We start from the raw sequence: 15,565 nt of genomic DNA on the forward strand, positions 1-15,565 counted from the left end.
CATCGAGTAGCAGCTCCAACATATAATCTATAACTCAAACTCTCTTTATACACTAGGAAATGTACAGTACTCGGTTCTCTGCACTTAAAACAAAGATGCAAAGCTAGGCAGAAAACATTAAGGGAACATAGCCCATGGTCAAGATTAATGACAGAAACAGAAAACCTATGTACAAAGTTGGACCAGACATCTAAGGATTGATTCCAAATGCTACACAAGGTTATTACCCCTGTTCTTAAAGGTTAATTCTGGTCTTATTTTCTTAATAATTTCTATCCCCCATGATTACATTAAACGAATACATCGCCACAACAGATCCTGACAGGTCAAGGAACACGAGCAGTCACATTATTCTAATCAACTTAGCTGAACAACTTTAAATGGAGACTATGGAGAATTGTCTGTATCCGTACTCGAACTGGCTGGGCTGAATATCAAATCTAAACTCAACCAAACATGATTTTCTTTGGCTTTTGTAAAATGTATTGATTTATTTATTTTGTAATTTTTCTAAATGATTCTAAAATTAAAATCAAATTTCACCTGATCTGCTGGATCTCTGTTTGTCCTTTCCCTCGTGTTATTGCTCCAATACACGGTGGAAACACACAGCTTGGACTGGAGCCATTTTGAATCATTAGCCAGTGTTGTAAAAAGCCCTACCGAAGCGACAACACCAATCAAATACATAAGCTGCCAGTGGAGGGTGAAGACAGATGAAGAAACGCCCGTGTTATTTAGCCAGCCAGACAGTGGACAGTGTGTGGATGCTGCTGTGTCTGTGTGTTGTTTATGCGAGCTAGCACCGGCGGCTGTGCGGGGGTGGCGGGAGCGCCATGATTCAGTGGTGTTGTGATTTTAACAGCGGACCCAGGACGGGCGGTTTATTTTCGCCCGTCGCCCTGTGAGTGACGGTCCAATCAAGCTTGGGACGGGCTGTCAAGCCTGTCAGGCTGAGGAATGAGAGGAGATGGGAATCAAAGACACAGAGCAGGACCCAACCATGATGGACGGACCTGAGCACGGCAGCCACACAGGCGAGGGTAGGAGAAGGGGGAGGGATGAAAGAAATGGGGGGAGACGCAGAGAAAATGGAAATATATGTTAGTAGAAAAAGAGAGGGCTGGAAGAAACCAAACGGGAAAAACTGAGAAAGGTGAAAAAGTCAAAATCTTCATTATACCAAAACACTGAATCGTAGAATTAGTTTATTCTTACCAATCCAGCGCATGAGTGAGGTGAGAATCTGAAGATATTTGGTCTTCTGGGCGCTGAAGAAGGTGAAAGGACCCAACAGAAGAGTGAACATGCTCTGCAAGGAAGAGACAGAAAGGAAGAGTTGATTACTCCAACTGCTGTATAAGAAATAAATATTCCTACCTGCTCAAGGTGAGGCTAACAAACAAACCGCTTAAAATAATTCATGTTTAATTATCACATAACAGGGTAACAGGAACCAAACTCATGGTCTCAATCCAGAGCAGGCGAATACTGAGAAACAAACATCCACCAAAAACTGTCAGAGCTTGTTAGTAAGTAGGTTTGATTTACAGGAGATACACATGATGAACATCTCTGAGATACTTAGTACTATAATTTTTAAATCAACTGTTTCTGTGTACGACATGTATTTATTCAAGGTTACGGTAATTCTTGAGGCTGTATTTTGGTTTGTTACATGACTTTAATTAGTGCAGAAACGACTCGTTGGGCTCGCTGATTGACAGAAAATAACACGACTAAAACTTTATTAATCACTAATTAATCATGTATGTTGTTCATTGCTAAAAACATTTGTTGGTTTCAGCTTATTAAATGTTGCTGCTTTTCTTTGTTTTACATTAACATGAACTGAGAATCTTTAGATTTTAGACAGTTGATCGCATAAAAACAATATATTTAAAGACTACACCTCAGGCTCTGGCAAATTGTGATGGACATTTTATAATATTTTTTAATCCTTTAAAGGTCCAGTGTGTAGGATTTAGTGGCATCTAGTGGCAACTAAATGAACACAACTCACATCTGTGTTAGATGACCTGGAAATGAGAACGGGCTGTGAAGTGTGTAGGAGAAACCACGTTTCAACCTCCATGGAAGGCGACCCGATTACTATTTTCAGATGATTTGCTCTAATAAAACGATACTTATGAATATTATATCACTGGACCTTTAAAAGGTTAAACAATAATCGATTAACTGGAGTGACTCTCTTTGCCTTCAACATTGTGGCATTCTCCCATGCGTGTGTTTGCTTTACTCCTGTAAATTTTTGCTTGCAGCTCTGTTTTAGACTGTGATATTACACATCCTGACGTGTAATTGTGAAACGCCAGTGGAGATGTATCATTCTCCTCAGTGCTGTCAAAATCCCATCAGCCCCTCTCAAAGATAGGCGAACAGATAAACAGGTGGACCAATCCATAGTCCACCAAAAATTTCAAATCCTCTCAGGCCACAACTCTGATTGCCTATCTGATACTTTTCTTTATCAAGAGCTGCAATCAGAGGCAGTGGCTCAGGTACTGTAGCTGCAATTCCATCAGTTCCCCTCACTCCTCCTCCTCCTCCTCCTCCTCCTCCTCCTCACTCCTCCTGGCCTGCAAACTTATTCCCTTCATCCATTTCTTCCCTCTCTCCCCATTCCCTGACTGCACAGTTTGACTGGCATGTGATCTCAGAGGCAGTCACTTGTGTGCCATTTCATGTGAAGAGCAGCATGCAGGGTTTCAAACAGGGATCTCACCCTCACATCCAGACACACAAACCTCTGAGGAAGCAGAGTAAGACTGTAGTTCACTGTTGGACATGTGCAATAAAATATAAAAAGAAAGCCATAGACTAAGCGAGGCGTTATACACTTCAACTATATTTCAAATGAGCTTCAGCAACATTTGGCCCATTTATTACAAGCATTTAAATACATCTAATTCCACCCTGATATAACATGCAATACACAACAACCTAGTATATCAATTATCAAGACAATCTAGTGTGACTCCTTTTTTTCATTGTTCAACCTTATTTCTCGAACATTTACGTAGTTTTGTTCTCACTCGCTATCATTTCATCTTTCAGTTCATCCTCGTCCATTGTGTTTCATGCCTTTGCCTGCACTGTACTAATCCTAGTATTTTACTCATACTCGCCAAAGATATATTCCGTAATGTAACCATACAGTACGGATAAGCATGTCACTAAAGCATTACATCATGACAAATTTAACCATTGTAGACTCATACTTATTTGCTATACAAGGTCATTCCAAATACATTATACATGTCTCAATTATTATCAAGCATTCACTCACTTCAAATCCTTAATTTATAGGATGTACATCTCTTCGCAATCAATCACTCCACTCACACATTATTATACAACAATCTCTAAGCTCATCTATAGCTTGTGAACTATTAACATTAATAATATAAAATGATTTGTTTTTTACAATTGATATATTAGAGACATAGCATCTTCGAGTTCGTAGGTCATAGAGAGCAGCACGTAGTGGGAGTCAAATTCTGGACCACTACTCCTCATACTTTCTTCATGCGACATACTAACAAGCTGACGTTCAGGATATTCCATACGGTCGATCTCCTAATCTGAGTAAACACTTACTCTACCATGAACTATGACACTCGCAGCGCGCACCAGGCGGCAGTCGACATCTGGAGCATAGAGTACACGTCACTCACTTACTCCCATTCGCTACAGTATCTGCACACCACACGCTGAGGGTTACCTCTGTGTAGGGTGTGAGAGGAAAAAAATAATAGCTTTTAATTCTGCTGAATAAGATGATGCCTGCACGTCTATATATTGTTAAAATATTAACAGCTGTCTTCTTGGCAAAGTGACGGGGTTCCACCATGTACACCTTAACACGCACACTCATCGTAACCAGTCCACCACCCAACTTAGTGTGTCCACTTTGCTGCACGTCCACAGGCGACACGCCACGCACAATCTGGACAGACCGAAACTGGGCACATTGTAGTCACCCATATTCCTTGTTCGGAAGAAGAATCAATGTGTTACCGCTGTTGCTCACTGCTTGGAGCCCTCCTGTTGCTGAAGTGAGGGTCACCTTTCTCATCATCATATGGTAGCAAGAAACCAGAAACACTACCACTTTATAGCTGACTGGGTGCTTAGTGCTTAATATCCTTATCTTCAAACGCAAACTACACCAGTTTGTGTATACAACGTTCTCCCAGATAAAAAACCTGGTTTTCACCATAATGGACCAAGACTGAAAGTGTAACAACTTCTGCACTATTTTGCCGTTCCGTCGTCTTTTGTCGCTTTTGAGTTTTCTCCGCTGTGAGCTTCGTCTGAAATTACAGACGGTAGAAGATGATTTACTTTGGGGCAGTTTTTTTTTTTTTATATTCAGTGTTTTACACACAATAGGCCAAAACATACCAACTCATCGCATACACAGGGCTTATAAACATGCAAATGTGGAGAGATTGCGAAGAGTGGTGATGCCCGTGCAAGCACTCTGGGAGCAGTTAGGTCTTAGCTGCCTTGCTCCAGGGCACCCTTCAAAAAAGTGCCAAAGGAGGTGGAACGTGGCACCTCTCCTGCCTACCAGTCCACAACCCATGACTGTGGGTCCGTGCCTGGATTGAATCGACGACTCTGTTTCCAGTCCCTCAGACTGAGAATCGTCAAGTGCAACCGGCAGAGAGGCAACTGTTGCCCTTCCCGTGCCCTTCGGTTCCACCAATTTTTTTTTTTCTTACCTCTTTTCCAAATGATCCACTTTCCCGTACCGGTAACATTAGTTCAAAACAATGCTTTGCACAAACGGAGATGGGGGAGTATGTGAGTGTGCAAGCTAAAAACTGACGAGTTGAACTTCGCTCTTTTGTGTTTACTTCCACTGGTTATAGATCTATCCATATCAGAAACTTGTGTCCCCTATCAATGATTTTATCGCCTAAACAGGAGCCACATTCCTAAAACAACGAAAAATGCTTACTTCTAAACTGGTCCAAATCTGGACAGGCACCGTCTTGCATGTTTTTCTGCTCAGTCCCTCACTGGCAGATTACACTGAAAGTAACCACTGTTTTTTTTTAAAGGTGGAACTGATGGAGTGTGAATCTCCTGCTGGGCATGCCTCTTTGTGACCCTACCGTCTGCTTTCTCGCGTTCTCTGGTATGGTCATCGCCAACTCTCTGGTCTGAGTCACTCTACAGCACATGCGCATCTGAGTGCCTTTTACACTCGCCCAATCACGGTTTCCTCTACTTCTTCCCCTGATCCATTTTAAAAGCCATCTTCCTGTGCTGAACAGGGGAGCGATTCTGGACACAGCTAGAGTCAGCTATTACTTCCACATGTACAGATGGACAGCTGGGGTATCTGTGGGTGTGAGAGGAAAAAAATAATAGCTTTTAATTCTGCTGAATAATGATGATGCCTGCACGTCTATATATTAAAATATTACCAGCTGTCTTCTTGGCAAAGTGCAGCCTAAGCTCAAGCTGAGCCAAAGCATAAATCTGCAACACCTATTGGAGGTAATGAATGAACCATTATGAAGAGAGATGTGTCTGAAGAAGAAAGTGAAATTAATGGCAGCTGGCTGACAGACAGACAGCAGTATTTTAGCCCTGAATGTTTCAGAGGTTGGCTATTTCCCAGAACCTTTGGTTTCTGTCTAAAGATCACCTTGTAAGCTACAGCAGGACATAAACCTGGAATTAAGTTTAGATATATTGAAGTATGAAACATTTGTGTCATTCTGAATGAAAATGGCTTATTGTGTATCTGATATTATGACTGAATACATGATTTAAAAACTTCAACTAATAATCAAAGAAAGAACATGTTTGCTTCATGTTTCACAGTCTGTGAATTGGCTGTTTGGGACAAACCAACCACCCAGTGGTCAAATTTGCTTTTGAACAATGCAAGACGAAAATTTGCTTCCCTCTTTTGTTTGAATAGAGAACATGATACATTTTTTCAAAGTAAAATATCTTGTGCAGTCAATCAGTCAGAGGCAGATAAGGGGAGATTTGAAGTGGAGAAACACACCATTTGTATCCTTTTTAAGGGCAAAATACACAAGTTAACAACGCCGGGCAAGCAACACGCTCTGAAGACGCTCCACTTCTGAAACGCTCTCAGCGGGATTTGAAGATGCACGGATTACAGAGCCAAACAGAATAGTGACCCAGTGCAACTTCAGGGTGAGAGTCTATTTGTAAAGCTTTTGCATACGAGCTCAAACACAGACGGATCTTGATACCAGGTCCACCTCCTCCTCTTCCTTCTCTGTGTGGCAGAGATAGTAACAACCCTGGGGGCTAATAGCACTGAGCCTGTTTGCATGTGGGCACATGCCTGATGAATTTCTCAACAGGTTCTGGACCACTCATGAATCAAGACTGCACCTCCAAGCGCTGACAACTTCCCATAAAACCCCATAGCACCCAGTGTCCTGAGGATACTGGACTGCTCAACTGTATCTCAACAACAAGAGCAACACACCCTGAAAATAAATAACTGCTACGCCTTCTTTATAGAGAAAGCTACACAAACACCAATTAGATCACCAACAAAGACAATAATCTGGTTACTGGGCATGTGATTTGTATTTCTAGTCACATTTTTGGTGATGAATTTCTATTATTTTGGTAGATAAGTTACCAAATACTTCACATCATGCCCAGCTCATTTTAACATCACCAGGAAGGGTCTCTCACAATCAAAGAGCAAGTGTTGCTTTGCACAGACAACAACACGGGAGGGAAATCAATCACAGAAAAGCTAACGGAGAGAGATTTATTTCTCTGCAGCAGCCTCAATAGCTTAATCTGCATGGCGCCACAAGTCAGAGTGTGTTTGAAGAAACCCAAATAGGAGTAGATTTAACAGGTTTTATCACACAAAAAGTCTTAAAAACCCACAGATGAATGCTGGTTAATGATGGATGAAACACCAACTATCCAGGATTCTACAACTATGTGACCACCACTCTAAATATTTCTAAAACCTTGGTGTACTTGGGACAATTGCTGGCGCTAATGCAATGTGTAAAAGACTTGAAGTTAATGGGCTAAAAACATGTAAAACCTACAAGACAGTCCATTAGCTCGACAGTGAGAACAATAACTAAATGCAGAAAGAAAGTGTGTAATCTCACATCAGAGGCCAGAAAGGCTTGGTGCTCTGAGAAAGGGTCCTTGAGTTTGGTAGAAATTAGATCACAAAGACATTAGAGCTTCGCAGGAAAGAGCACAGGAAATGGCTTTTAAAACGGGATCATGGGGAAGAAGTAGAGGAAACGTGAGTGGGCGAGTGTAAAGGCATCAGATGCCATGTGCTGTAGAGTGACTCAGACCCAGAGAGTTGGCATGACCATACCAGAGAAGAGAAACAGACTGGTAGGGTCACAAGAGGCATGCCCAGCAGGAGATCACACTCCATCATTCCACCTTTAAAAAAAAACAGTGTTACTGTGCACTTTCAGTGTAATCTGCCAGTGAGGGACGGAGCAGAAAACATGCAAGAGGTCCTGTCCAGATTTGACCAGTTTTAGAAGTAAGATTTTTCTTGTTTTAGGATGTGCTCCTGTTTAGGCGATAAAATCATTGATAGGGGACACAGTTTCTTGATATGGATAGATCTATAACACAGTGGAAGTAAACACAAAAGAGCGAGTCACTCTGCAGTTTTTAGCTTGCACATCAACATACTCCCCCATCTCCTTGTGCAAAGCATTGTTTGAACTAATGTTACCGGTACGGAAAGTGGATCATTTGGAAAAGAGGTAAAAAAAAAAATGGGTGGAACCGAAGGGCACGAAGGCAACAGTTGCCTCTCTGCCCGTTTGCACTGACATTCTCAGTCTGTAGGGACTTGGGAAACAGAGGGTCGTCGATTCAAGTCCAGCACGGACCACAGTATGGGTGTGGACTGGTAGCAGGAGAGGTGCCAGTTCCACCTCCTTGGCACTGTGAAGGTGCCCTTGAGCAAGGCAGCTAAGACCTAACTGCTCCCAGAGTGCTGCTACGTGGCATCACTCTTGCATCTCTCCACATTTGCATGTTTATAAGCCCTGTGTATGCATGGTTGTATTTTGGGCCTATGTGTGTAAAACACTGAATATAAAAAAAAACTCCCCAAAGTAAATCATCTTCTACGTCTGTAATTTCAGAGCAGAGCTCACAGCGGAGGGAAAACTCAAAAGCGACAAAGACGACGAACGGCAAAATAGTGCAGAAGTGTACACTTTCAGTCTTGGTCATTATGTGAAAACCAGGTTTTTATCGGAGAACGTTTATACACAAACTGGTGTAGTTTGCTGTTGAAGATAGATATTAAGCATAAGCACCCAGTCAGCTATAAATGTAGTGTTTTCTGGTCTTTCCTTGCTACCATAATGGATGAGAAAGTGACCCTCACTTCAGCAACAGAGGGCTCCAACAGTGAGCAACACTAACACATGATTTCTTCTTCCGAACAGAATATGGGTGACTACAATGTGCCCATTTCGTCTGTCCCAGATTGTGTGCTTCTGTTGACGTGCAGCAAAGTGACACATAATGTGGGTGCTGAGAGCTTTACATGATTGCTGTTATACATGCTGCTGCGATACAGACGCAATGTGTTTTCCACTTCAGACTTCCTGATGTGTAAAATGATTGAACACATTCACAGATCTCCATATGCCAAATAAAAATGAAGCTAAAGACAGATATATGCAAACCCACAGAAAGAAACGCTTTTGCTAGTGAAAAACAATAACTATCATTGACATTCAGCTAACTTCTATGATCGATGGTGCCATATTTAACAGTTGTAATCAAATTAACATGACACAGTATGAGACCAGAAGCAGTATCCATGGTCTTCCTCAGCTGGGAATGTGCAGCAGTGCCAGCCAGAGAAATAAAAGTGCCAGACAACAGGAGAACAAGCGATGAATATAACTAGGATTTCATAACGTAGACAGATTGAATGACACTTGGTTCCAATGCATTTATTCATTTAATACTTTGTTCAGGCTGTTCTAGCAATTTCATCTTACTCTTGCTCGCAAGGCCGACATACAGATTTTTGTCTGCATTTTTTCTTCCTCGCCACAGAAACTGCTTACGTTTCGTGCCCAGTTTAATAAATGCCTCAATAAACAAAAACAAATTCTGTCAGGAGAAAAGTGGCATGAATCAATTTTGGCTAGACCCCTCCTCCCTCCCTCTACCATTCCCTCCACTTCGGCAAGCTGATGGGATTTGCAGCACACTCATCAACTTTGAGCATTTCACTTTTGACAACAAAGACATTCTTAAAAATCGGCCATTTCTCCTCCTGAGTGTGAGACAACTTTCAGCAACAGCCACCTGGCCGGCTGCAATCACACACTTCAGTGAAACACAATGAACGGTGAGTCTAAGATGAGAAACGGCAAAGGTGACCAAGGCAGTGATGGATACAAACAGTGAGATTTGTCCTATTACCACTCTTTAGAGGGCACAGACAAAAAAAACAATAACCTGCTCAGCATATAAGGTCATAGTCAATAAGTACTTTGCAGAAAGTATGAGAGGTTTATCATGTTAAGGCAGCAACCAACAATTATTTTCATTATGGATTCATCCGTTATTCATTTTCTTCATTAATCAATTGGTCCATAAAATGTCAGAAAATATCATTGTTTCCTCAAATGTCTTGTTTTGTCCACAACCCAACAATATCTGGTTTACTCATAGATGACTAAAGAGACTAGAAAATATTCAAATTTGAGAAGCTGAAATCAGCGAATTCTGACTTTTTTTGTTAAAAAATGACTCAAAATTAAAAATAAAATAAAAAGTTGACTATAATAATAATAATAATCGTTTAATTGACAAAACTGTTACAACCCTATATCACATTAACAATAAATTATCCATGTACTTTAATAAGGGTGTAGAACTCCAATTAGTCATTTTTGGGTGTATTTAACTGCAATTTCAGGACCTCCATTTTATTCCATTTAATTTTTTTCAGGATTCCTGCAGTGGTATTTAACACTGTGACCCAGGTTGTGAGCCAAATTAGACATGCCACAAATCATTAATTAAACTAAAATTAAACTGTAATAAGTGTAACAAAGTTTATCCACCAATACTAAAGTAATAAATACAAAGGTGCTACAATCTGAAAGATTGTCCTTTATTGTATTTTTCATGATTGTTTGCTAAAATGAGCAGTTCAGGTAGCAAATCTTTTCAAAAGTGTTTCTTCTTTATTCGAACGCACCTTTGATTATTTGTCGTTATACCACTGTGTTTTTGGTTCCCAATCCTCTTTGTGGTACCGAGGTCTCATTACAGACTATGACCCAAATCATGTCGAGGCTCAGAGGACAATATCATTTTATCATTATGTCAGAGCCAGAGGGCCTCATAACCTGCTGCCTCCTGTTCTCTAAACCTAATTCTCCGTTTTCCATCTCTCCAAACGGCAACAAACATTTTCAAGCAGGCAGGATTCCTGCACACGGTCAGTTAAGGACCCAGACCTACTACTGAGTGTGAAAGACAGATTGGACTAGTGATAGACCAATAGGCCAATTATGTGGCATTTTGAGACAGCAAGTATTGGCTGATGTCTGTGCTCACAAGGCGGATAAAAAATGGCTTTAAACACATCTACAGGCAGCCTTGTCAGTGTGGCTGCTGTGGAAGGATGTTAGCGCTACTGAGTGAGTTTCGGAAAGGTGGTGAAAAAGCTGGATTCGAGCAAGTCTTTTCTTTGTTTTAATATCGGCCATCTGCAACCCTAATCTATGAATGTTGGCACTGGGATCGACCACTGAAAAAACCATATTATTCGACCATTCGATTGGACTGATGTGGAATTCAGCAGCTTACAGGTCTCAATAAGGGGCATTGTGTTTAGAAAAAGAGCATCACTTTCAGCCAAAGTACAAAAAGACAATAATTCACAGGTGCCTTGGTGACCACGTAAACAGACTATAGTTTGTGGACCTTTGTTGCTGGTCATCCCCAAAATCTCTTTTTAATTCCTGTCAGTTCTCTACTTTCATCTATCTTAAAAAAAATTAAAAAAAAACGGGAAAAGTACTTTTTAAGAAGTATCAAAACATCATAACTTTTCAAACGCTCTCTGTGACGCTGCAAAGTTATAATTTGGGAGTAAGAGATTAATGGGGCTTAGATATGGTGAATGATCTCAATAATGGTGAAAACCCGCCACCAACAGGCAACCCTGGCTGTCAATCACTTTCAAAGTCTATAAAAGACCAGCATTTTGGATTTGTGTGGATCAGAGAGTATGGAAAGACATTTAATTGGCATCAGATTGCGTCACTCACAAGCCAATCCACTGGTCTTATTAATCACCACATATGTGAGCACTTCTCCTGAGCCACGTGTTCTCTAGGCTCTTCATCCATCACAGTTGGGCCACATAAGTCAACCACTGACCACCCACCCCATTTAAGTAATTAATCAACATATTTTTCTGTTCTTTTCCGTAGGGTCAGCCAAACACTGGTGGCACAGATGTCCTCAAGCTCTTGGACGTCACAGTGGTGGAATTTATATCCAACAGAGCCATATGAGCCGCTTGTTCACGACTGCCAAGCTGTCAGGCATTGCACTGTTGAGAAATCACTGTTAAGTTAAATGATTTTGACTGGACGCAAAGAGGGTTAACGTTAAAAGACCCAGAGGACGAGCGGAGATCACGCTAGGGAGAAGGTCCAGCAATGAAAATCATAAGTGCCCCGGTGGCTCCATGCGGTGGTCCAGCCGGGACACTGATAATCCCCCCCACAATCAAATAGAGAAAGAAGGATTATGATTCCCAATCCCCACAGTCCCAAGACCCCAAGCCATTTGTTTCTGACGTTAATCTTTATTCCAAACAGATTTCAAACAGAAAATAGTGGTACTGCAGGTCATCATTCCTTCACATCTTTATTATTGGAGATTAATGAATTTACATCATTACCACTGTCACAGCTTTTAAAACTTTTAGGTGATTATTCTGCTGATTAAGGCAAGCAAAGGGAAGTCAGATGTGATTAACAGGGTAAAGTTCATATTGATACATCAGCGTTTCTCCCAGGACAAATTAACTTGATGCAGATCATGTTGGATTGGGACCGTGTGTCCAGCTGCTGTTTATCCAACTAACTTCGACCTGCAGCACTGCTGTCAGTTTTTTCTTAAACATCCTGTGTGTGACTTATTGAGTCGTTTCCTATGCATTTCCCTGCTGCAATGATAAATCTATTAATTGATTAATCGATCGCAAGAAGATAATTTATCATTTCAGTTATTTTCAAGCAAAAATGTCAAACATCTGTTAATTCCAGCTCCTTAAATTGAAGGATTTGATGCCTTGCCATTTATGATAGTAAATGAAGAGTGTTTGGATTTCGGACTGTTGGAAAGAAGAACAAGTTGAAGGTTAATTTGGGCTTGGGAATTTTTTTTGACATTTTATACTAAACGATTTATATTTATTATTTATTAATTAATTGTGAAAATAATTGGCAAATTAATCAACAATAAAAGTAATTATTTGCAGCCCTATTCCCAACTAAACTCAGATGATCTTTTGTCTTCTCACACATTTCTAATAAATGCAAAGTGAATAAATGCAGTGTTATTCATCAATCATTGGTCCATGTTGAGTTAAATCAGACAGATGCATCTTATCTTATTATCATGGAAAGAGGGCGATTAGGAGAAAATGGAGAAAATCCTGTATAATTCAATTTTAGTCAACTTCACGACTATAATAAATAAGATACCTCAAATACAGAAAGAGACCTCATGTTTTCAGTTACATGAACATTTAGCATGATATACTGTAACACTGCCTTTTCTCGGTAAGCTATAAAACCTACATAAATACCGGCTGATATTATTTACAAGATGCATTTCACACTGCAGAAAGCCAACAGAAATACAAGACTGAACTTCATCAGCAGAGCAGCTGCAAAAACGACAATAATTCAAGACCTCTACAACTACACGCATCATTTAATTTTAATTAAGACTTTGAGTTGAGACCTTGAATGCATAAAGTCAAGCAATCTGATACTTTTTCCAACCTACAGACAGTTTGACAGGAATTAAGAAACATCCCCAGTGCGAATGATGCACAATTAGCTTTTCTTTTCATTAGGACTGATTGAAATTAATCCACAGTAAGAAATTAAATGAGTATTCAATACACGTTTAAATGGCTCACAGCCCTACAATAGTGTCTGTATGTGTGTGTTCATGACAAAGCGGGAAATCAAAGCCTAAAAAAGACTGATTTCGATTTCCAGACAATATTTCATCTTAATGATGCAAAATGCTCTGTGACTGCATGATGCTGAGAAAAACCCTTCAACTAGATCATATACACAATGCAATTGAAAATATTGGATATAATGGGGCAATTCATTGCCTTGGTTGTGACATGTATGATGAAAGACTTGAGGGTAGCCTGACCATGGTGGTATGGAATAGAAATGGCATAAAATAGGCCATAAAAGCCCAGGAGATACGTACAAACCCTTATGATAGCAATAACAAGTCAACTGATTCACTGAACGCACAGACAGAAGGGAAGAAAGGGAAGTAAGACATATATGAACATGAATATAGGGGGGGGAAGGGGTCGAGTAGCGGCAGATAATACAGGAGGGAGCAGAGACAGTGCCTGGGAGCAACACTACGCAGTTAAGACCATATAGGAACTATATGTTTGTCAGGATGAAAGAGAGTCTACCCCCCAGCGTCATTAATCACCAGCAAACATCTCCATCGAGCAGACATAATTAACATAAATAAATAATTAAAGACAAGAATGGATGAATAAAATGATTTGACTGGTCATATTTCAAGAACAAATTAATGACACCAATTAAGATGTATGGTTGCATCTTGCTTTAGATTTCGTTTATAAGGACAAAATGAACAGTGGGTAGTTCACCTTGTGTACGAATTCCAACATTAATAAGTTATTATGTTTGCAAATAGACAGTACACCGTAATTAATAACAATTAATAACAAGATGAGCGCAATTTGGAAAAGAGCATAGAGACAAAATGATTACTAAATGAAGCGGGAAGTCAACTGATAATACATTTTAAATGATTTAAAATTTTAATTATAATCAAATAACTCATTACGAAAAATTAGGGATGCACCAATACTCATATCAGTACTCAATACCAGTATCAGGTTAGGGTTAGGCCAAGTGCAGGGGCCCGTTCATCGCTTCTTGCAACTTTAATTGTAAATGTTTTGGAATGATATTTACTTTGAATATGGCCTGATTCTGGGTTATTACAAGCCACAGTGCAAGAAAGTCAAAGTCAACAGCAAAACTGGAGAGCAGAGAGCAGAAGAAAGGGCAGTTAACCTAACTTATTTGCAAGCATCTTAAAAAAAAAAAAAGATGGTGGAAAATTGTTCCTCTTTCTGAAAATTGGCTGCATTTGCTGTGTTGCTGTGCAGGTTTTACAAATCAGCCTCCGTCTAGGTGCCATTTCAGAGTGTTGACAGTGCATCAAAATGAGTGACAAGTGTCGGCTGGACTACACTTTCTGCTGACTCAGAATGTAGAACAAAAACTGTAGATCTAAATCAGTTCAACCTCTGCAGTACACCGTACATTCCTAAAGCTGACAAACAGAAGACACTTGTTTTTAAAATAATTTTGTAACAATTATTAAAAACTGACCGAGAAATTAACATAACATTGACCCTAAACCTCAGTGTGTGTGCATATTTTTGTGTTTTATGAGACAGGCATAAAGACTATAACTGAGGGCTTATCTGCCGCCAGCAGAAGCCTCTCCATCCGTCTCTTATGTGACTGTCTCTGTCAGCTCTGGACGCTGCTCCCGCCCCTCTGGGTCTTTGGGTCGCCATTGAGCTATAGCAATTCAACTTACAGACACACACATATAGAGAATAAATAATGCAGTCTGTCCCTGAATATGCCTTGAATCCAAAAGACAACTGGAGCAGACTTCAGGAAACCAGTGAACCAGGCTGTGGACGCACTGTCAAGCCGAGAGGAAGACGATTCAATTCACTGGAGGTCCTTCAGCCGGTTTGTTCAAGTCTCAGTCTGACAATATGTTGTACAATTACAAAAGACATGAAATATAAAGTTCTTATCCGATAATTGTTAAAATAAGCGGTACAGTGATGGATGCTACTGTTAAATGAAATTAAGACTTGATTCTTGTAAAATGAGACACTTTCTATAACAATTTATAATTTGTTCAGAAGCATAGAAACACAGGTTTTACAGATCATGTCACGTCTCGCACAGGTAGAGGTTGGTATCAAACCTTCTCAAAGTGAAATACAAAAAGGACACAAAACCATCTTGTATTTATTGTTGGAAATTATTTGGAACAGGGCAGGTACTTACAATACTTGGTAAAATACTTGAATATATAGGAGGAACCATCTGTCAATCACAGTCTATCACATGCAAACCAGATCAATAAACCATAGAGCGAAGCAAAACTCTTACCGAAGCCAGTCGGGAAAAGACAGACAATATCCTTT

General features: G+C 40.2%; 1 protein-coding gene across 1 annotated transcript in view; it reads right to left on the bottom strand.

Moving 5' to 3' along the window:
- The window catches only part of tmem104 (transmembrane protein 104), a gene marked incomplete at its 5' end in the record, with an annotated part of 48,621 nt that overhangs the window by 12,223 nt on the left and 20,833 nt on the right, over positions 1–15,565 (bottom strand). Inside the window, 1 exon segment of the mRNA XM_035654832.1 lies at positions 1,219–1,312. Within this exon segment, the coding sequence (XP_035510725.1) occupies positions 1,219–1,312 (94 nt within the window).

This window comes from Morone saxatilis, unplaced genomic scaffold, assembly GCF_004916995.1.
Source record: "Morone saxatilis isolate NCDOM2014 unplaced genomic scaffold, NCSU_SB_2.0 Contig14, whole genome shotgun sequence".
NCBI lineage: Eukaryota > Metazoa > Chordata > Actinopteri > Moronidae > Morone > Morone saxatilis.